At 35.6% G+C, this 24,409-nt stretch overlaps 1 protein-coding gene across 24 annotated transcripts in view; it reads left to right on the top strand.

Annotated features, from left to right (window-relative positions):
• Positions 1–22,944, top strand: part of LOC128258561 (protein alan shepard) — a 131,082-nt gene extending 108,138 nt beyond the window's left edge. For 9 of the 24 annotated variants that reach the window (XM_052990239.1, XM_052990238.1, XM_052990243.1 and 6 more), the window contains 8 exons: positions 8,412–8,665; positions 10,508–10,566; positions 12,063–12,187; positions 15,350–15,491; positions 15,706–16,076; positions 16,322–16,504; positions 16,825–17,000; positions 18,199–22,944. In XM_052990239.1, the coding sequence (XP_052846199.1) occupies positions 8,412–8,665; positions 10,508–10,566; positions 12,063–12,187; positions 15,350–15,491; positions 15,706–16,076; positions 16,322–16,504; positions 16,825–16,989 (1,299 nt within the window). In that variant the 3' untranslated portion in view covers positions 16,990–17,000; positions 18,199–22,944. Of the gene's footprint in view, positions 1–8,411; positions 8,666–10,507; positions 10,567–12,062; positions 12,188–15,349; positions 15,492–15,705; positions 16,077–16,321; positions 16,505–16,824; positions 17,001–18,016; positions 18,058–18,198 lie in introns of all 24 variants that reach the window. The other 15 variants (XR_008267976.1, XM_052990224.1, XM_052990240.1 and 12 more) reach the window with 15 other exon arrangements.
• Positions 22,945–24,409: the final 1,465 nt, after the last annotated feature.

Raw genomic sequence — 24,409 nt, 5'->3', positions numbered from 1 at the left:
GATTTATTATTTGCAATTGCTGTTACTGGCCATTCCCTCTTGCCCTTTACCCCATGTTTTTCTTTTTGGCACCCACTCACACTCTGAGTTTTCTGCACGTTGTCACATAAATTATTATTTTTTTTACCCAAGTGCAGAAATACGTTTCTCCCTCCACCTCTCTCCCTTTCCCTCTGTGATTAGTGGTCATTGCTAATGTGGCAACGTCGGTAAATATCACGCGCCATATATCATGAAATAATAACCCAACATACATCGTATATCTATAAAAATACTTGGGTTGCATTGGTCATACCAACAAAGTCAAGATCTAAAAGATTCGTTGCTTATAATAAAAAAAAAATTCTGGGTAAAGAAGGGCAAGCAGTTTCGGTTTCCCTAAAAAATACACCAAAATCGGTTTAAAAAAGTCTTCAAACATTTAGCCTACAATTCTTTCAATAAGCGTTTAATAAGTTTACCTGATAATTCTGATATTTAGTTATCATTTTTAAGTAAGTTAGTTATATAACATTTAAAATATATAATCAGAAGAATTTCCAGCCAAATCCGATACTTTTCATCCTCTTTCTACTGGTTCAACTAGGCCCATTTTAATCAGTCGGATACTTTGAATTAAATTACCATTTGATTGACATTCCTAACTAATTTGATCGCCTTGTGCCCTTTCCCCTTTTCTCAGCGCTTCAATCTTCATTGAGACTGCCAGTTTGCTTTTGGCCAGATGCCAATCAAGGTTTAACTTTCTGCAGAAATGAGTTTGGTACACAAAATTGACAGGAGCAATTATGAGAGATGCCTTCCAGCCCAATCAGGTTATATTACACCTGAAAATAGTCTGATATGCCCCCCTTTTCGGTTCAGTGGGCCTAACTAACTTTATATTTTGTCGCAGCAACATGCAAGTGTCAATTGCACTTGGTAACTTGATGAACTTTGACTTTAGATTAGCAATTTACGGTTCCATCATTGATGGGGTAGTCAAAGATACTTTTTGTGCTTCCTACTTTTGCCTGTAAGTCCTCGTAGGGAATGGAGAATAAGTAACTTGCATCAACTGCAGAATTCATTAGCAGCTTCCATTAATATTCCATTTCCTGCTAAAAGCTTCAATTAAAATCTTATTTACTACCATTTGTTGTTGTTTTTGTATCTTGCTGATGTCCATTCCATCTACACAAACAACAAAAACCGTGGCCCAATCATACACTCAATTAATGCTAAAATTTATTATGCCAACAGACAATCGCTTTGGAGACCTGGAGACCCTTAGCCTCCTAAGAGCAGACGGGGCGGGTCTTTTGACCCCCTATATTACCCCGTTTTCTCCTACCACCATCTGTCTGGCCAAGTTTTATATATATATATATATATATATATATATACATTTTTGTTGCCCCTTGTTGGACTAATCGCGCTAAAATGCTTTTAGTGTTCCATTTTGGCGATAAATTTCTTGTTGTGCTCTGCCCTTCCCTCTCTTTCTTTTTATTGCCTTCCCTATTTCACCTATCGTATCGAAAACTGTTTATCAGAACTTTGTGCTATCTTTGTCAGGTGGTTAAAGCAATGCAATCAGTGCGAATAGTTGAGAAACAACTGTTCGAACGCGTTTTCTGTCTGATTATGAATATAAAAACAGTTTTTCTTGATGACGCATTTTCCGTTTATGAGTTAACCGGCAATCGATATAGCATTCTTATCGTCTAGTGTTCATTTGGTCAATGGGTTATGATTTAATGGCCCTAATCACGCATAGGACAGAAATCGAAAGTCACGAAGTTGGAAATACCCTTAGAACATTGAAACTTTGGTTAAAGATAGAAGAGTATATTTAGCTTATATTACAAGCTTGATTAAAATCATTTAAGGAGAGTTTGTCGTGATAAAAGTGTAACTTATCTTGGATTTATACATTTTTAAAAAAAATCATAGAAAATTATATTAATTATACTTCAAATTAAGTAAGATATTTTATATCTTTACTTTCTATAACCATACATTTTTTGTACATTCCTATGTTTAATTCAAACATAAACTTTTAAAATAAAAAACACTTCATTTTTCTTCGCGAATTTGAGTGTTTGTAAATCAAGAATTCAAAAATTATTCTTACAATAAAGGTTATTCATTCGTTTCTTCACCTCAATTGAATAGGTTGCTATTCCCTTTTTTCTTTGAAATTCTTTCCCGTAATGCTCTTCCCTTAACCACATTTTCCCATCTTTGGATTCTTGACTCATCTTTTCTGGTTTTTTCTGTAAATGCCAAGATGCATTGTCGTCCGACTTCTGCGCGTCTTCTTGCGCTGGCCTGTCCACTCAATTGAGTTATCTGCTTTAATTCAATAAATTTATTGCATTTTATTGTGCGACTGTCGCCAAGTGGCTTCTACTGAGTCGAAAGTCTGGGTCCCTCCGTCTGCTCTCCATTTTTCGCATATTTGCGTAGGCCCCTCACTGCCACCCACTCAAGGGATCCATCCGACTAGTATCTGTACTTGTATCTGTATCTGTGTCTGCCGCTGGAATATCTCGAGCTATTCGAGAGTATCTGGCGTTGACATGAAATTTAAACAGCGACCCATTGTCATCGGGTTACACACACATTTTCCCTCTGCCCATTTCAATATCAAAACTCAGACATGACTTTTGCTATCTACCAGATACTTTTTCCGTCTGTCTTTTGTGTGTATGCGCGTGTATGCAACAAAATGTTTGCGGTTTAAGTTGGATTGTGAAAAACTGGGGAAACGGGAAGGCATATTCAGTGTACACAAGCGTATTCAACGTTTGTGGCTTTTATTATCATTGTGATTATGCTTTCAAAAGGGGCGTACACTTTTATTTGCTGAAATAATTATGATTGAAAAATATTTGATTTGGCCATACATTTATAATAGTATACGCGATGAATACAATACAAAAGTATCGTTTTTAAATACCAAAAAAAAAATACACAAAAAGAACAGTGGGTTCCTTGACTAAAAGTTGTTTTAAGTATTTCAACCGAATTTAGATACATCTCTCGACAACTGTTCAGATAATTTAAGTTTGAGTTTCGCCTTGTCTTCTCATTCTTTCTTTCAAGCAAAGCACGTGCTCATTGCGACTTCCAATTTTAGATAATACCGCCCCAAAAAAGTAGTAAAAACCTACTCAACCTTTCCGAATCACGTAGAACAAACACAGAAACCTTTCCGCTTGATTAAAGTCTTGATTCTCATGCCATTCCAATCCGTTTTCTAACCTTTTTTCTTTTTGGGTCACAATCAGAAGTCTAACAACGAAACTTCCCTTGATTAGGTACTCAAAATTATGTAAATTTACTATACATCTCCTGTAGAAAAAGGCTTAACCCAGGGCACAGTGAAATCAAAAATTTGTCAACAATTTTCTCCTTGTAGCTACGGACGATTTATTTATATTTATTATTCAAATAAAATGCCAAATGTGAAATTCCTATTAAAAATAGAACAAAGTGAAAACAATGCAAATTTGTGTCAACCAATAAACTCGCAATGTTTACAAAACGAACTGAACAAAAAATCGTTGAAAAACAGCAAGGCAAACGTCACTTGTCCATAGAGTGTTAAATTTAAACTCAACAATGTTACAATAACTAGGGTTCAATAAAAATCAATCACTTAATTTATTTTTTTGCCGCGAAAATTGTTAGATTTTTTTGGGGGATTTTAAAATTTCGTATATACAAACGATTAAATTCAAAAATAAATATATATGAATAACAAAACAATGTTTAAATTTCTGCGCACAAGAACATTTATTTATAAATGAACTGCAGTACTAATTTATGGGGTCACTAGAAATGGCATACAATTTCTTGGAAGAAATTCATAAATTTTCTTTGATTAGACTCACCCACGAAGCAATTACCATCTTATCACGATGATTAAAAAAGTTTGCAAGCAGCTCTTTTCAGCCGAGATAAAATATACAACTTTATTTTGGTTTGAAGGTCGAGTTCAATAACCTTTTCATGGTCTGCCCAAACAAAAGAACAATAAAAATGTAAATCATAACAATTATGAAAATGTCGTTCGACTGATATAAAGTCCTGCCTATAATTGGAAATAGAAAATCTTTTTTAGAAGGAAATTTAGTTGACGGAGAGCTTTTCTTTTTTAATTTTTGATGGAAGTAGTGGAGGTTGTCATATATTTTTCTCTTTCTCTGAATAAAATTCCACCTACAGGTGATTCAAAATGCTTTGCCATTGGCATGTCAAACATTTGCAGAGGCAAACGCTGCCTTAAACCCCTAAACCCCAGTCATGACTTGCCTCGATTATTGGGGAACGCAAATTCTCTTTTCACCCCCTTTCTGGGCGTTTTCTGCTGACTGTTATCTGACGCCTAACATTTCCGTTCCAGCAGTAGATGAATTCATCTATTCATCTATCAGTTTCATTCCAGCTTCCAATTGGGAACCCAAAACGCATTTAATTTATATAAGCCACGTGAAAGGCATTTTTTATGTTGCTTTCCATGAGAAAAACCCTCCCCAATCAGCAGAAAAGCTGGATTTGGCTCGCTGATTTGATGAGTTTTGCAACCCTCCCAAAGGGGTTTTCCAAAACGAAATCCGCTCGAGTAATAGAAACGTCTCGAATCGTAAGCGGACACGCATCCAGCTTTAATTTAACTCCCCATAATTCTCCATTTCACATTGGGTCAATGGCAAGTTGGGTTCTACATATTTTAAGAGCTCTTCGGCACCCGAAGTTTTAAGATTTTGGCTGGATATCAACCTACATATGCTAACCCAATTTGACAGGCTGGCAAGCACTTGGACAAATAATAACTGTCACTAATCATGACGGAGTGGATTTATGCGGTGACTGATATAGTGACTGAAAATGAGTGCACTCCATTTCGTATGCGACTTTGGTCTTTGCATTTTGATTTATAAGTCAAGACACCAATGGTGGGGGGATTGAAGGGGCTGGAGGGCACTCTGGGACCCCCCGAAGAAAGGCAGAAGACTCTGCTCAGCTTAAGTGAATTATATTTTATGTGCGGCGCTCTTGTCGTGGCGACATCATAAATCAAACAAAAAGTCCATTTGGTATTTCACACTTTCTGGCACGTGACTTTTTGAAGCGGATCTCGGAGATCTTTTGGATTCAGTTTCTCGGTATACATTTTGGTGGTTTTGCGGCAAATAATTGTTGATGGCTTCTTAATGGAGATGTTGTGATTGAAATTGGTGAAGCATTAATCACTCTGTCTCTTGTGCAAAGAGTTTAGTGTTTTATAATTACTTTATTTCATAGTGCAAATTCCTGGAGAGGTTAATTTGAAAAACAAAAATCTTCATTTCTTAACGTAAGAAAACCAATTTCTTGATATATAAACTTATATATGTTTCTGTTATATATTATTTCTTAATATGTTATCTTCTCATTTCTTTATTTCATATTATATTATTTCTTTAGGTCATATTTCCCTTTAAGTTTTTATTTATATTACTTTGGGTACCTTTTTCGACTTGCTTAAACCGAGTTTTAAATAACCCACTCAACCAATATTTTATCAGAGCATTTAAAGAAAAATGTCAGCTGTCAATCTTCATAATCGATTTATAAGGGCCATTTCCTTTCCTTTTCAAACTGCCCGTTTTCCCAAAGTCCATGAACCCTTCAACTCCGCCCCCCAGGAAACTATTGTCTAATCTAGTAAAACCCAAATGGAAGAACAAACGAACAGTCATAAGTTCAGGCCATTAACAATTGCGTGTTCTGGCATCGTCATCGTCATCGAATCGAATCGCCGACGACATCATTGCTCGTTGTGTCCCATCGCTGCCGGTTCGCAATCAAAAAGTTTAGCTTATGCCATCAAATTGTATTTTTAGTTTGTTTCGCTGTTGCTTCGAGCAAATGCAATAAATAAGTAAACAAATTAAATGCGCATAAATAAACGCGGAGCGGCAAAGAGGTTAACATATCCCAACTATCGTGCTAATGTGCATAAACTTTAGCTCAAACACAGTTGGCCAAAGTCTCAGACTCAGACACGTGTGGGCCACAAAAATCAAGAGGAAAGCATGAGAAACATGGAGAAAAATAGCAAACGAAAGAGCCTGCAAAACGGAGAGCCAAATAACTTAGTAAAAAGCAAAAACCGCGCAGATTTCGCAGCGTAAAATTTTTTGCAAATGACGCAATTTTTTTTGCCAAAAAAAAAACAAAAAAAAATCTAGAAAAAAGACAACAATAAAAAGCTAAGCCGACGAACAGAAAATTAAACAAAATAAAAAGACAGCCAAGTTGTCGTTTGCTCTTTTTGGCGTGACACACATAAGAACACACATATACACCACCATATAGTATGTATAGTATATAATTTGTAGTTTATGCGGATTGTTCGTCGTTGCTGTGCGCATAAAATTATTAGAACGATATAATTTCATTATCAGACAAGCGACGAAGCAGCGAGCATACAGCGATAAAGTGCCAAAAAGCCGAGAGAGAAAAGTTCATTGGCACACAGGGCGTATGAGTGTTGGCTCAAGTATATTCGCACACTTATTCGCGCACACAGCGACAGATAAACAATTGCTGACTACAAAAATTGCTGGCTGAATTTATTATTTAATTATATTTTGCATACGAGACAAGAAAGGAAGCAATTTCGTAGGAAAACTGTACAAAACGTATCTTCTAGACTGGGTCTGTGGAGTCACCTAACTAACGAGTTTGGGGAGTCAAAGTTGATTTGAACATGGACCAGAGATAGCGAAAGAGCTGAGTTTATGATTTGTGTTGGTTGCTTGCAGAAGCGTGACTTTCACGTCTGATTATAAATCCCCAAAATAATAGAAAAAAAAATTTGTGTTGAGTTTATTTTATCAGCCAAACACAGAATACCTTAAGGGAATTAATTATACTATTAAAATACTTTACATTGTGTTTTTTTTTCGGTATTTGTGGAGTTCTGGCATTCTTAATCAGCTTAAATGCCCGTTGAACAGAATACCCTTGAACTGATAAATTTAGTCTGTAGTCGCTTAAAAATTAATTTTTATCTTACTTCTGTCTCCCAAATTGCATACAATTTTAAAAGAACGGAAAGTAAATAAGAACAGTTTCACAAATTTGGAAAACAAAAATATGCTATAAACGAACACAAATTTTTTTAAATCCCACTTGATTTCTGCCACTTTTAGAGATTTACGTTTTTTAAATCAATTTGTGACCTCCGGAAGTATTAGCCACAAGCGAGGGAGCAATCATGGCACGGCTCAATTAGCGAGCTTTTTTATAGCCTTACCCCCCCCCAATTCAGTGGCTTCCATGCAAATGGATTTTGCGGCTAGCTGAAAAGTTTTCAAATCCCCCCCCAAAACCTGAAACAAAAGAAAAATTTAACAAAAAATGTTTGCTAGATTTTCGCTTTGCAATTTTTTGGGAATTTGCAGTGCAACTTTTTGTTGGTTGCATATTTTAGCATTTCCCGCTGATGTGCGGCTGCTGCTGTGCGAATAAAATAATGTTTTTGGCAAATTTTCAAAAATGTATCAATGGCAAAGTTTGTTGGAACTGTGTGTATGTGAGTGTGGGGCCATTGTTTGTTCCATACAAATTTTATAGATTTTCAACGCCTTTGAATGCAGCTGCCAAATATCCTGCAGCCTTATATGCAAAGCTCGAGCCGATCTCCGTCTCCTTCCTTATTCGTGTCCCTCTGACACATGTGTGGCATTTTAAGTGAAAAACGCCATCGTCAGGGTTGTCGTCAGCATGCCAATGTGCCTTTCTTTTTCTTTCCCTGAATCTACCTTCATACCTCTCTCTATCTACATGGCCTCCTTACCTCCATCTCCGCCTCTATCTATATAGCTATCGCCATCCCTACCCATTGTGTGTGCTGAGCCAAGCAGCATTCAATAACTTCGAATAGCTGCTATTTCAGTTGGAATTTCAATAAAAATACTTGCACTGCCTCCAGTTGTCGCTCTTCCTTTAGTCCACTCTCCAGCCAAATCGCTTAATATTATCGACATACTTTTGCACTATACATTTTAATATTGCCTGCAGCTGTGGGATGCAGAAGAGAGACCACATGAACATCTTTAAAAGTGTGATATGATTTCGTTTAAAAGTCCGAAAATCTTTGTTAATCTCTTAAAAGGATTTAAAAACCAAATAGAACAATAACTTACTTATTAATAATGATTTTTCTCACTAATTTCTTGGTTATATCAGAATGAACTTCCTGACAACTCTCTTAACTTATAGTAAATATATTGGTTATGTGGTTACTTGAAAATTTGAGCAGTGTTTTCGTTCAAAATTTAAAAAAAAAATGTATATTATGTTATAAGATCATAGAAAAATCGAATTTATTCTGTGTACTAAAGCCATCTGTTCTCCATTTTTTTTTGCAGTACGGTCAGCGAGTGCCGACGGCAGCCTCACCGAGCAACACCAACTCGAGCAGCTCCTCGAACACGGGCTCCCAGAGCGGCACGCTGAGCACTAGCCTGAGCAACACGACGAACACCAACACGAACATGGGTCCCAACGGCACGGTACAGAATCAAAACCAACAGGGCGGCGAGCAGTTGTCCAAGACAAATCTCTACATTCGCGGACTGCAGCAGGGCACAACCGACAAGGATCTAGTTAACATGTGTGCACAGTGAGTACCAGGACCTGGCTTGGGCTGCCAAAAAAAAAGAAACCAAAACCAAAACCACTTCAATGCAATTCAAATCGGATTCAGATGTGGGCACAATCAAGACTATCAGTGATTTGTGCGTGTGCATGCCCTACGGTCTTGTATCTTGTCTCTGCGGTCCACCTATCACATTAAATTGCATTATATCTAACACAATCTCCTTGGACAGGCCATTATGCAAATTCATTTTAATTGTTTTTGCGGCTCCAAGCTTTTACCCTACTGAAATATATATAATTGCTAGATGCTGATGCCTTAGAGCAACCAAGGCAAATGCTTATGCCCTCGAGCAAGAAGCGTCTTCATCAATTTTAATTGAACGTAATAACAGAATGAGAATAGCCAGTTATTGATGGAATAAAATTATATACAGAGTAGTCTATTAAAAAAGTTGTACTGCCAGAGAGTTCGAATGGGTCAAGGCAATATAAATTCAAGAATATATTTTATAAGATCTTTAAATTTACACCAAAAATGCAATGGAAATATATTTATTAAACCAACTTGAATGCTTTCATTCCATTCCGATGTCCGTTTTCTTTACTCGGCAGTATCTCTCAGATACGCTTGTAACTTTGATCCCACATCAAAATGCCATCCATACGAAAGGAACTAATTCGAAATGTGTGTGACCGGACAACTATTGATTTGCTCCCACAGAGTGATTTTGTGTGTGCGTTTGGGGCGGAACGGAGAACGGAACCCGAAATCCATTTCCATCCGTTCTATGCGCTCCACCTCCCCGCAAACCTCGCTGCTAATGAGCGGCTTAGCCTTAGTCCATTCCGCTTGGCTGCGTTTCCATAAAGCCACCCCGCCTCCTTTATCCTTCGGCCCAAAAGTAACCCCCAAAAAAAGCAACTACCCCTGACCTTCTTGATGGACGAGGCCAAGTTTCTGCAAACTAAACAAAATCCACTAATTAGTGCGTACGCTTTATCAAACAAAAAAAAAAATTGGGTATCCAAAAAGGAAATCATTTTTGTGGTGTACCAACAAAGTAAACTTATTATTATGTGTGTATTACGCATACGCACTGTTGGTCGTTTCTTTTATGCATAATAACAACTTATTTGCGGCGTCACACGAACATAAAAAACTAAGTGGAAAGGCAAGAGATCCCATTCCCCCGTTGTAAGTCAAGTAATTAAATTGAAGGTTAATTTATTTTGCTTTTTTGCCGCTCAGCGTCCTTTTCTCCTGCTGCTGCAGGCAATCAAAATAAGCGGCTTATTAGTGGGCAAAACGGGGGTTTGCAGGGTGCCTTAATGTTATTATAACTAAGTATTTATAAGGTTGAGAGTAGGGGGAAACTAGTGTAACTAGGAAGATATCGATTTAATTTCACCCGGCGGCCAAAGGGGCATTACACACGGACTAAGTCAATTATTGCCAGGCATAAATGAGCAATGTAACGCCCTAGGAAATGGTAAAACGATGGCTAAAGGGTTGTGAAAATTTCCATTGCCTACTTTGGCGCGCACGAGCATAAAAATTGCATTTTAATGACACTTTAATTGCCTTATATTAAGGTAAACCCGGCCCAATCAGAGGCACTAGCCAGGCGTCTCATCGAGCAACCCCTTAACTTGAAGCCCCCATCCTAAATAGTAAATATATACTATGGCACGTGGCACCGGACACGCACACAAAGACTCCCTGATGAGAGACCTGAATGTGTTTATAATCTGATTATCCATTATCCATTCTTTGCAGTCGTTGTCATGCTACGAAATCTCATTGTCCTTTTAATACGATTTCCTATTTAACCCATCTGTGTTTCTTCTTGTCTGCAACTTTCAGATACGGAACAATTATATCAACCAAGGCTATTTTAGATAAAACAACAAACAAATGTAAAGGTATTTTTTTCTTCACCATTCTCATCATTATTTTATTTATGTGTGTTTTTGTATAAGTATAATTAGTATGTGTTTATGTAAAAAAAGATATCCAAATGAAACGCAAGAAAAAAAAATATGAACAAACTAAAAACTGAAATTTCATTAATTTCTTACTTATTGGTTTTTGTTTTTATATTATTAATGCTAAATATTATTGGAAAAATATTTTAATTATGTTTATCTAAAAGCTGTTTGCTTCTCTTAGATTTTTTTTTATCCGTTAGTCCAATCAATTTTATTTTATTTCAATTTGGAAAATTTCCATGAGCGCTCAGCATTTTTCTTATTTTCTTTTAATACAACTTTTTCGTTGAAGTGATCACAATGTACAGCTCGTTCGTTATTGTATGTAGTTTATTTAAGGAGGGTAGGGTTTTAAAGGCGAAATAGCTGATGGTTCGAGGTTATCACGAAGATATTTTTTATGTTTTTCTATTTAAGCTAAAAAAAAAATTGCAGTTTTTTTTCTTAAATAGAAAAAAATACGTATTCGGGAAAATCGATTAAAAGTTTTTCTAGCGTGAACAATCTTGTAGCACGGCCGGCCGTTTAAAACGCTTTAACTTCGTTAGTTTTACTCGGATTGACTTTAAAATTTGTACAGAATCTTAGACATATTTTTAATTCAGAAACAACAATAAAAAAAAAAATAATAACAAACAAGGTTAAAACCCTACCCCTCCCCTTAAATATCGTTTCAATATATAAAAATATCGTTTTAGTCATTTTTAAAATAAAAGTTAGCAATTTCTTACTTTGTTTTCTACTACTGTTTTTGAGTTTTTTAGTTAGATTTCTGATCATTTCGCAATCGTGTCATTCATGCATTTCACTCTACTATTACAAATACTATCTACTGCTACTGGTGCACTCAACTAATGCTAATAATAACGATTACGATAATATGTAAATACCCCGATAACTGAACAAGCTGTAAAAATAGTGTATCTATAAAAGACTGCTCTCTATCAATGTGTGTGCGTGTATCGATATAAATATATTTTTTACTCAGTACTTCTCCTTTTACTTGCCTTTGGATCTTTTTTTCAGAAATTCTGTTTGTTAGTGTTTAAGTTGAATCCAATTAATTATTAATTTAATTTTCACCCGTTTTTTCTTCTATTTCTCTTTTCCCGTTGAACGAATATTTTGTTTTTGTTCGTTTTTGTTTTTGTTGCACGTGACCCAATGCAAAAAAACTCATTATTTTTTTCGGTTCTTGATTAAATTCAATTTCAATTTTCGATTTGTGTGCCAACCAAATATTGGACTATAAATAAACATCTCTTCCTCTCTTCTTCTGTCTCTGCAAATATATTTATATATATATTTATACATGCAATTAAAAAAATAAAAATAAAATTCCCCCCCACCCGCAACACACAAAAACAAACAACAAAAAATATAAACAAAAACAACAACGAAAAACAAAAACAAAATATGCTTTTTTGCAGGTTACGGCTTCGTCGACTTCGAGCAGCCAGCCTTCGCCGAGTGCGCCGTAAAAGGATTGCAGGGGAAGGGCGTGCAAGCTCAGATGGCCAAAGTGGGTATCTGGGTGCTTCATAGGCCGGCCATTGTACGTTTGTTTGCATGCAAGTAATACTCACCCCCCACACACCTCAAAAGTGTCCCATCCAAACCCTCCTCCCCAGAAAAATAGCCCAAAAGCTCCATCCCGAATCCGAACCAAAATCTCCCTTACCCAGTCATTTGTGCATTTCGTTTACTGTACTGTCCCCTAAGCTGCCTCCAACTTGTATTTTTTTAGTTTGATTAAGACTAAAATTAGATTTTGGTTAAGACCCACTTTTCATGCTTCCAAAAAAAATGTTAAAAGAAATATACAACTTCGTTTAAGTTACAATGCTTTGGATCAGCTTAATTCCCATAACCCCTAGATAATTGTAATCTTCGATACAAAGATTTATAAAGCTGGCCTGATCGACATCTTTCGAAATTAAAAAAAAAAAATAATATAAAAAGGCATTTTTAGGCATGAGGATAAAACCTCTGCCAATCTCGTGTGTTCTTTTATTAATTATGTGTATTTCTTTTTATGAGCATGAATGTGGGTCTAAGAAGTATTTGTGTTCCCACTTCCTGAGAAGCCATCTTCTAAGATAGTATACAACTAAACGAGGCGCCAAAAGTATTTACTTTCTCACACCGCAGAGTGTGTATTTCTGTGTTTTTTGCTATCTTTATTTATTTAATTTCCCACCTTGAAACTCCGATCCGAAAACCCCAAAGCCAACCCCAACCTCTAGTTCGTAGTGTTGTTCCAAAGACTCTCTTTGTATTACCGTTTGTCGTATACCAAAAACCACACTTAATATCGCTATATCCGACTATATAGACAAAAACATATTTTTAGTAAACCTCAAAACATATTTTTACATTTATTTCCTAGTTTCGAATTTCTTTGCATAGAGGTAGTTTAATTGATAGCGTGAAACATATAATTAGTAAAAATTTCCATGTTAATTGAGAATAAATGCATTTATTAATGGCATTCATTAGTTCATATTTATGAAGCTGAAAGTCATAAAATAAATAATCCTTCTCTTTAATCTTCCCTAGCACTTGAAAAATGAAACCCCATAATAATGACATTAAGTGAGAACAATTAAATTTTTTTAGCGGATTTGATTGGTAAATTATTTGCATTATGCATACACAGTACAGGTATATTTAGAGTTTAGTGTAAAACTTGTTCCATAAGGTATTTGATCATTACAAGAATGTAGTACATCCAATACAACCCCCAATAAAATCATTTTTAGCTCAGGCCTTATTCATCAAGGTAGACATAGATTTTGTCTAAACTTTAAAAATGTAATACTACTTATTCTTTTTCAATCAATCCGGGTATTTAGATTAAATTGTATTAGATTTTTATTAAAACGAATCCATTATATTAGATTTCTGTACAAAATAAATGTTGAACATGCTTACTTTATTTATTTTTTTTAATTGTTCTGCGATTTAGAAGGAAATATATCGCTTTTTAAATTTGTTACTCATTCTTCATGTGTTTTTATTTCTAAGAGGTATTATTGTAGCTTAGTTCCTAAATGGGAAATTGGGTTATACATACTAAATTTAAGTAGATTTTAGTTAAATAACTAATCGGTTTAAGTAGACAGAGCCAAATTCAAATTGTATCTCTTTTCCTCGATTTTATTTAAAGAGAAAATTTTAAACAACCCAATATTATAATCGTAAATCTTAGTCAACATTTAGCAGCCTTTTACAGCGGCTTACGGATGCTGGGACCTAGCATCAATTTAAATTATTGGCCATTCATTCGTGCATATTAATAATTTGTTAACAAATCAAAAAGTTTTTCAATCGAAGAGCTTAGCAACTTTGTTCACTCCCCCTCTCGTTAGCTTTTCCCAACTGTTATAATCCGATGACATTAAATTCCCATTAAAAAAACATAGCAAACGAAATAATGAAAAGTTTGCTGTACAAATAAAACACAGACCACATGTATTTGCGTAGGCATTAATGATTGTAATCCATAGAATTAAACAACACTCACACACAATAGAATCAGTACAACTTGCGTATATCTCTCTTCATATCTGATATTTTAAATATATTAAATCTGTATATTCAACTGTATAAACTGTATACTCGTATTTTGAAGTTATAGCCAGCCAAGTATATAACCAACCTCTACTACATCAACCTACTACAAAAGTTTGTTGTTTGAGTACGCAAATTGCTACAAACCTGTGCCGGCCAAAAATCAAACCAAAAACCAAATACAATCTAAACTCTAAGTATAACAATCAAACAGATCTCATTTAACCTTAAGACATAATTACTGAGCAGGTATTTAACTTAATTAAGCATATGAGATGGCAAATTATTGATTAAGATTCCATCGATAGGAAACCGTTTATAGATCGGCAAGTCTATTTCGATGCTGAATATCTTAAAAATCGAATTTATTCGGACAATGATCAGTGTTTTTTAATTCAATAACTAAATAAAATGGATAATTCGGTTTTAAAAGAGTTGTAACAATAAATCAACTCCCACCAGACTTAAAAAAAATATATATGAGTGGTAAGCATAGTTATCAATTCCAATTTAAAAAAGTTTGTTTACTATCGATGATAAATTCAATGTTTTGCCACCTCTATTAACACTGCATTTTCAGGGGGTAAATGTTCCATAGGCTATCTTTTTCATAAGGTATTCTCCGATAAGTCTGAGGCATTACAAAGCATCCACACAAACACATACACTTTCGCAAGAGTCAGGCACACTTAACATTTACACTAACACACTGACAACAGACAAACAGTCCAAAAAGAGTTGACAACAGAAACATTTTTGGCAAGCAAACTTGAATATTTACTAATGACAAAATCTCTACGTTCTTAATTTCTCTACTCCCCTCTCTCGCAACAAAATAAAAAAAAAAAACAAAAACACACACACACACAATCGCAACAACTTCACATACACACACAACAACAACACACCCATCAAACGCATACGCACACCAATTAAACACACATGCTTACGCCAACTGCTTTTGTGTAACGTTAATTTGTGTGAAACTGAAACAAACAACCAACAAAACCCACCAAAACCAAACCAACAAATCAAACTAAATCGATTCAATTTCAACAACCGTCCACAATCAACAATCAACAACCAACAATCGACCACACCACACCACCCTGATCTGACCCAATTGCATACAACAACCACACAGCAACAGGAACAGGATCCCACAAATTTGTATATTGCAAATTTGCCGCCCCACTTCAAAGAAACTGATCTGGAGGCAATGCTATCGAAATATGGACAAGTTGTTTCGACCAGAATATTGCGTGATCAGCAGATGAACTCCAAGGGTAAGTAGAAAGATAAATATGAGTTGTTTTTTTTTTAAGAAAATGTTATTAAAAAGTCCATGACTAAAAGTTCAAGGTTAAATGTTTAAAATATTAAAAAAAAATCTTTAAGAAACAATTGGTTTTATTTCGTTTATGATTTTTCTAATTTATTCAAGTGGCAACCGTGACTGCAAAATCTAAAATAATTATTATATCTTGTATCTTCCCGCAGGCGTTGGCTTTGCCCGTATGGAGAGTCGTGAGAAGTGCGAGCAAATCATTCAGATGTTCAATGGTAACACAATACCGGGTGCCAAAGATCCCCTGCTGGTGAAGTTCGCCGATGGCGGACCGAAAAAGAAGAATCTCTTCAAGACGCCCGATCCGAATGCACGTGCGTGGCGCGACGTCTCCGCGGAGGGGATTCCCGTGGCCTACGACCCCACTATGCAGCAGAACGGCGTCAGCGTCAACGTGGGCACGCCAATCGGAGTGCCCTACTCCCGCTTCAGCGCCCCCCAGGTGGGTGGCTATCCAGTGGCCGGCTCCCAATGGATACCCGGTTACATGATGACCCAGCCGATCACTCAGGTAGATGATCAGGTGAGTAGTGGAGTGACTTCCATTATGGGTATGTGGCACTGGACTAAATTAAAAGAGGATATAAACTAAAAGCATGATTGTCGTGAACTATATGTATGTATGTTTCAATTTAAATAAATTAAATCGGTCATTTTAATATTTAGCTATAGATATATTTTTTACTGCTATTATAATGCTTTTTGTCGTGCTCAATTTATTCCAGTGCCGTACGGGGTTAATTTGAACTTTAAACTATTACTTATTAGCCTTGTTTCTCTCCACAGTACATGCAAATGGCGGCTGCCCCTCAGCTGGGTGTGACCTCGTACAAACCGGAGGCGGTGAACCAGGTGCAGCCACGTGGCATCTCGATGATGGTCAGCGGCGACACGGGCGTGCCATATGGAACGATGATGCCTCAGTTGGCCACCCTGCAGATTGGCAACTCTGTAAGCCACCGATCCACTGATATTCTCCAGAAACTCCACACTCGAAACTCTTTCTTTCGAGTTTCCTTGACTAAATGCAGATATGCACATGACCATATTGTAATTGGATGTGCACGTCTGCTTGAATCCTTGTGGATTGAAAAGAAAGAAACAGAGTTCTTAGTTCAAGAGCTGTGTGTGATTAAGATTGAACGTTGATACTTAATTTGTACTCTTTCTATTCCTTTCTTTTACTCCAATTAATTTCCTCTTGCTTTCGATTGATTTTTTGTTTGGATTTATTTTTGTATTTTTTTTCGTTTCTTCGGTTTCTTTTATAGAACTTTTCTCCATCGTTACAGTACATTAGTCCAACTTATCCATATTATGCACCACCACCAACTATTATACCAACAATGCCAATGACAGATTCCGAACAGGCTAGCACAGCTGCATCACCCGACGAGGCATACACACAGTATCCACATCAAGCCGCTCCCAAATAGGTCTTCGCGAGGTGAGTGAAAGTGAAGTCTTCTCAGCCACTGTTCTCTCTCTGTTCCTGTCTCTGTCACAGTCTCACAGTCTCTGCATCCCCAGCCTCTATTAACTTCTTTGCTTACCAATCTTTGGCCCATCCGAGTTTGGCCAGAAAACTCTCACCCAAAACCATTCAATCAAACTTTCTCTAACTTGAACTTTTTTTTACGTTTTCTAGATTCTTTAGGCCAAAAAAATTACTTATTTTTCAACCACAAACAATACTGTCATATCTTTGAATAATGTAATTACCTACCAAGACATGTCTAATGTTCTGATAAAAAGAATACAAAAGATAAAAAAAAAACTTTAGACGCTTGCGCTTAACTTTCAATTTAATCTTTAATTATTTTTTTTTGGTAACAAGTCCAGAGACAACAGGTTTTTAAAAAACTGTAAATAAAATTAATATTATTAAAATGTAGTGAAAAGTTGTAGGTGTTTGACTTATATCAATAAAACACTTATATTATTAAAAGAATATTTATGCAAAATTAAGACCGAGTTAAGGATAAAGTTCAAATTGAGACGGATTATTTGAATTTATTTTGGTTGCAGGACCAAACCATAATTTTTTCAATATTTCTTTGCATGTATGTATGCTCATTGCTTTTAGAGCTCTCGATATCCTCCACCATTGAAAGCCATCTTACCCCAAAAACAATAATTTCACTTGCCATTTTTTATTTGCCTTCACTGTGAGCTTTCCCTTTACCTAAACGCCTACGGATTCATTGTTTTTTAGAACACATAAACACACTTTTCAACATAGCACCTACAAAGAACACACTTATACACTGACTATCATCGGCTTCATGTGTTTTGTGTGCTCTGCTTGTTGTTGCTTGCCTGTTTGCTTCAAATCTGTTCATTAACAACCAATATGTTTCTACAATTGCTTTTAATTCTAAACAAGCGTACTCTGTTTATTTTCTTTACCAATGTTCTGCGGCTTCTTTTTGAAACAACAACATGGCTGAATTTCTTATATAGTATAGTTACTAAGCAGTCTAATCACTGGTAATCCATACTAGGTAAATATCATTCATATCACTCATATAAACACTTGCATGTAACCCGGCTATACCCCTTTCCTTCATAAACCACCTAAACAATTTTCCATAAGAACGAATTATGAAAAACAATTGTATTAATTCAACATTTATTTCTTTTAGCTATAATATATTAGTACCCCATTTGGGTACTATATAAACTGGACGAGAGTGAGAGCAAGCCTGGTGGAAGCGGAAAAGTCAAGGACTATGGAAAATCAAGAGGAGTGGAGTAACATCAAAAGCAGAGGATCGGAAAAAGGAGTCAGCAACCACCACATGAACAAGAACTAGAAGAAACGGCTAAAACAGCAAAATTGGCAGAAGAATCGGAGAGACAGCATGCAGTTTACGAAAATAAGTCTAGAAAAAAGCCACCCCATAAAAAGAGGGGAGATCGCAGCAAGCTGAGGCAGAGAAAGAAATGTATAAAATTACGGAGGTTGGATGTGAGGATGAAGTTTAGGGGGTACATGAATACAATGTAAGCCATGCAAAAGGGAAAGCCAGTCTCCGAAGAGACAAGCGCAGAAGACGCAAGTAAAAAGTGAAGAAAAGCAAAGACTAAACTTAAATAATAGAGAATAGTTATACACTAAATAAACAACCAGAGAAGCAACAGCAGAACGGCAACAATTGCCTAACAACAGCGGCAAACGAGAGAAGAGCAGTCGAAAATATTTACAAAAAGAGAACTGCAGCAAGCGAAGAGAAAACAAAGTCAAAGGAAACTCACTTGGGAGTCGAAAAAACTTGAGGAAATCTGTTCAGAAAAACCATCGCAGATTAGAGTTAAGTTAATTTTGTTAAGCGCAAGAGGAAAAACAATTGCATGGGGGGAAACCGAGAAAGAGCGATGTAAAAATAGAAGAAAAAATAAAAGAAACTATTTTGCTAATTTTGAGCTAGCAAAACCTAAGCAGACAGAAATTTGTGAAGTGAAAGAAGAAAAACCGAAACAGAAACAAAAACAAAACTAAATGTGTGTGCAATGTATGTTAAAGAACCGTAAAGAAAAACAGAGCAAATAAAAACGAAACAAAACTCATTTCGATGATGATATAAACAAAGCATAACTCTTAAGTCAAACTGCAGCGGCAACAAAGAAACCCCCTGAAGAGCGCAGAAAGCGCAAGAATGCGAAAAAGAAAGCAAAACTTTTTTACCTTAGAGGCAACGTTTTCTTTGTTGTGGCCTGCTAAAGAAGATTTTTACGATGAAACTCAGACTCTACCTTTGTTTGGTTCTGTTTGTCTAATTTGTAATATTTATTTTGTATTTTTGTTGAATCGTGTTGAACAGCACAAAAAACGGAAGCTGAGGAAAGCGTAGATAGCCACAAAAAGAAAGGAGATATTTGGTTTGTTTTCTCCTATTCTTGGTTTTTTTAAACCAAAAAATGCAAATTGTATAAAGCAAAGATCCGAAAGCAAAAACAAAAGCGAAAAAAAATGTCTATTTCCCCTTTTTGACATTCGTTTTGTGCTATCCAAGCAGTCAAAAAGAAGAAAATAAATGAAAACAAAAGAAATGAGAAGAAAAAAGCCTTTAAAGTGGGCAAAAACCTAGTATTAAGACTTAGCAAAACAAAAATAAGAAAATTGCATTAAGCAAAAACAGATTTAGTAGTTCTAGAGATCTTTAAGAAAACAGGATGCGGGAGAATAAGCAAAAGCTTAGGATTGACCGAGTGAAGAAGGGAAATCTTGTACTAGTTTTTAGCATATTTTTTGTGCTCATCAGTCGATTTAATGAATGAATTTTTTGTAGCTGTCTACAGTTTTTTACGTTAACTGTTTTTTAGACATATTAATGAAAAAAGAAAAAACAACCATAAACAACCTAGAAATAGTATATTTTTTCTGCATATGACAAGTTGTTGAAAAGCAGAAAGTGAGGCAGGAAAAGAATGAAGTTTGATTAGCATGGAAACCAAGAGGCAAACACTTTTTAAAAGGAAATAGCGAAACAAACCGAGACAACACACAAAAGTAGCAAAACACAGAACAAGAGAATAAAATTTGAAACTGTAGAATTGTAGTTTAGCTTTGTGAAGACCGGCGGAGAAAGAATGATTTTTTGAAGGATCAGCTAGGATCGAAAAGGACAACAACAAAAGCAGCAGCAACAACAACACTGGCACAGGCAGTAGCAGAAATGTAAAACAAAAACCAAGAAATTACTGTTAAATGAAAAAAAAAATGAAGAAGTAAGAAGTAAGGAAGAAGAGAACTACGTTTAGTGAACTTAGTTAATAAGCGAAGATTTCTTTAGTCTTGTAAGCGTCTCTTAAGTAGAGTTGAAGAACGGAAGGACGGAGTATAGAATTGAAATTTAACCTTTTTCAAAGCCTAGCATATTTATTTTCACGGGACACACACTCACACACACACACACGCACACACGCACACATTGACACAAAAACGGAAACACCAACACGGACACACCTATCAAGCCTAAGCATTGTATTTGTGATTTTTTCGAATGTTAATTGATTAACGAAACACGATGAGCGAAATAAAAGAAACAAGGGAACCATTAAGTGGGCAATGTGGGTGAAAGAAAGTGAAGCGAAGAGAGAAAATATTCAGAATCTCCTTTAAAGCAAGGACACCGTCGCACCACAAACAACATTCCTGAGCAAAGTCTTTGATTTGATTTTGATATCTAAATGTATGTGTTGATACGATTTGATTTTCGAATTTAGAGTTGTCGAGTCGCCTAACTGAACTATCTACATATATATTTATTATATATATACATATATAAAAACATAAGAAACACAACGCCAAAAGTCTTCCTAAGCCTAAAACCAAAACAACAACAAAATGCAAATGTTTTTTTTTGTCTTATAACGATTATTTGCTTTAGACTGACTACGAACTGAAACTGAAACAATAACAACAAATGCAGGATGTAAAGACCCAAAAAAAAAAAAAAACAAACCTAGACTCACCTTTAAAAGTTAATGCAGGCATCGGAGAAATATATATTTTGCCAAGACATTCCAAAAGCTATAAAAAGAAAAGCGAAATTGTTTAACAAAAATTTTACGAGATGCCTGCATTTGTTGTCCTATATAAGAAGAATCACAAATACAAAAACCAGTCATTGGGAGAATATTTTTGAAAGATTTTCAATCCTGTTTTCCTTGATACAACTACAAAACACGCCCACGCACACGCATACACTACCCCAAACTCACACAAAGTGCAATTTTCTTTCTGTAGTTTTCATTGATTTTACTTTGTTAGCAGCAAACACAACTTAAGCAAATTGAGAAAGCATTAAACTAAGTTATTTATATATCGACGGAAGAGACGAAGAGCTGGGGGCGTGTCTTTCCGCCCCCTCCCTAGGAAAGTGAAAAAGAAATTTATGTTTTAGGGAACGAGAATGAAATCGAGTCGATGCAGGAGAAGAACTTAGTATATAAGATCAAAGCCTAGTGCGTAAGTCTAGAGAATCTAAGTACAGTGTTGACAAGCAAAGAAGAACGCAGAAGCGGAAACGAGTAGCGTAGAGCGAGGCAAGAAATGTAGCAAGAGATACGGGGACGAGTAGGACATATGATTTCTAGTTGGTAGCGAAAGGAGAAAGAATAGTTGGTTAGTTGGAGTGCAACACATGTAGCAAGTTGTAGTTTTTGTGTAGTTAGAGCGACAGTGTTGGAAAACGCCACGTCGCACAGTTTGAGGTTAGGCTTAATAAAAAAAAGGATAAAAGCAAGGACGTTGGAGAGGGTAAACAATAAAATCAACCGACGAGGAGTGTTCTAATCTAAAGCTAAACTGACTTTTTGTGTGTGTATTTAAATCTTCTTTGACAAGAAACCAAACTTGGAACTCGTTTGTTTTGCGTCTGTATTTTGTTTTAATTTAATGCGTTTTACTTTAGTTTTTTAACTAATTTTAAGTAGTTAATTTATTATTTGTCTTAAAATCGCCGAGACCCCAATCAAGATTCAAGATTGCTTGGGTTTCTCGCCCCTGATTGAAATCCTCTCGCAAGAGGAGCAAATCGATTAAATTTGATGCAAGTGTTGAAGTAATTTTTAAAATGCAAACAAAAAAATGTCTAGTGCGTAAAATTGAAAACTAAAAACAACAAAAATTTCAATAAAAACTAAAAAAAACAAAAATAAAATACATATTTTTGGTTTGAATGTGTTTTCCTTCGTTTAGTTTTGTCTTTTGCGTTTCATTCGATGTGATTTCTTTGTAGGATAATATTTGCTATATAAATTACCAGTAAGCTTACTTACCCTACACCGAATAGTTTCCAATAAAGAATTCCTAAATTAATTGAACCCCTTTTAAATTGAATTGTGTTTTAAACAGGAGACAAACTAAGTCGTCTTAGTCGTTGTTTAGGGGCGGGCAGAGCAGAGCGTGAGAGGCGAACGGGAGAAATAAATAAACATTTTTTAATTAAGCCAATTTAAGGAAATGATGAATATATATTTTTTTGAAACTTTTTTGACGAAACCAAGAATATAAACAAAAGAAACAAAAACAAAAACAAAATGAAAACACATAAAAGGGAGAGCGGAGCCGGAAGAACGAACGCTAGCAAATCGATGGGACAGGCAGAATGCAAAGAAAACAAGCTCATTAAATTTAAAAAAATAAATAAGACAGTTTTGGAAAGACGAATGGATATGAAAGTACTTGGAGAGTAAGGGAAAGGAACAAAACACGACGACAAAGGCGTAAACTAACTTTAAGTAAGCGTAAAATGCAAGCTGCTAATTAAACTTAGAAACAGAAATACTTAAATGAGAGTAATGTACATTTCGCTTGTTGCTATTTTTAAGTTTTAAATCAAAGTCTTTTAAAGAACTTTATTCATTTTCTTATTAACAATGATCTAACAATCTAAAAACCACAAAAAAAATCAAGCAAAGCAATTGCGCAAACTGGTTAAAATTAAATCAGAAAAAAAACTACATCTCTCTTTGTAATCCTCCAGAAAAAATACTGAAGGAAAGATCGATCGAAAGCATGAGGAATCCTTTCAACTCTCTGTGTATTTTTTAAAGTATTATTTTTTGCATCAATGTGACGCTTTTAAGCATTTTTATATGGCGAAAGAATTGTATTTAAATCTCTAGTAAAAGCTAAAAAGAACACGAAAAACAAAAACCTAAAACTGACAAAGGACATAAAAAATGCGAAAAAGCGAAATCTTTGCTACAACTTTCAAATTTATACGCGTACTTTTTGTGCCCTCAACTTTGATGCAAAAGATCATTCATGAAGAAAACTGAATTGGAGGTCAAGAGATAAAAGTTGAAAACCCAAAATAAAAAAAAAAGAAAAGAGTTTAAAAATGAAAAATTAGTTTAAGCAAAACATTTTGCAGCTTTTGTGCTTATTTCGCTTAAGACTAGTTGAACAAGAAAACAAAAACAGAAAGTAAATGAAGAAAAAAAATTAAATCTAATTAAGTAAGTAAAAAAGAAAAGAGAATAGATCAGTATAGAACAGAACCGAAAGCGATAGAATCAAGCAAGAAGCTGAGCGAGGGCAGGGCGAAAAATCCTGAGCCCGACTTAAAGCGACAGAAAGCATGGAACCGAACATAGCAAAAGATTTAACTGTGGGCGTTGAACGAGTTGAAGAACACACAAATGCAAAACATGAAAAAACGTAACGTCTCTTTGGTAAGAAAAAGGAAAAACTAAAGAGCAAATGCTGTCATCCAAAAACCCCAAAAAAAAAAAATGAAACTGAACTTTTTCTGAATCAATAAAAGACAAATTGATTTTCTGTAAGAAAACAAAAACCAAATGCATTTTTTATTGGTCGGGATGGGAATTTAATTTGATAAAATCTCATCTTTCGAGTAAGTGTCACACTGGGATGCAAGGCCTACCCTTATGAAGACGAATTATCCTGTCACGGATGCCATTCTGTTAAACCCCTTGTTCTCGTAAAATGCTTAGGACTGTGGGGCGTGTGATGAGCTCCTCCCTTTGGCTATCTTTTCACCCCATCACCACGCCTAACAAACAATGTACTTACGTGTCTTTTGGGAGGCGGAAGAAATATGAAAGGCCCACACATAAACTCCTAGTCAGTGGGCCTATGTGTGCGTGGGGGAGTCGCAGGGATGAACCTGAAAACGTTGACAGCAGTTCGTCCTGCTGATTTTGCTGCTAGCCTGTTCGTTTGACTTGTTTGATGGTTTTATGAGTGTTAAAACTTGACAGCTTAATAGACATTTTTATGGCAGGCAATCGCCATTTCGTTGTTGTTGCAAAGAGTGGATTGGGAGCACCATGGAGTTTTCAGGACGAAAAGGGAGGAAGGCACTCCCACACAACACAAAC

Source organism: Drosophila gunungcola (genome assembly GCF_025200985.1).
Source record: "Drosophila gunungcola strain Sukarami chromosome 3L unlocalized genomic scaffold, Dgunungcola_SK_2 000003F, whole genome shotgun sequence".
Classification (NCBI taxonomy): Eukaryota; Metazoa; Arthropoda; class Insecta; order Diptera; family Drosophilidae; genus Drosophila; species Drosophila gunungcola.
Note: the sequence above shows the minus strand (reverse complement) of the source record. Positions and strands in the feature narration are given on the sequence as shown.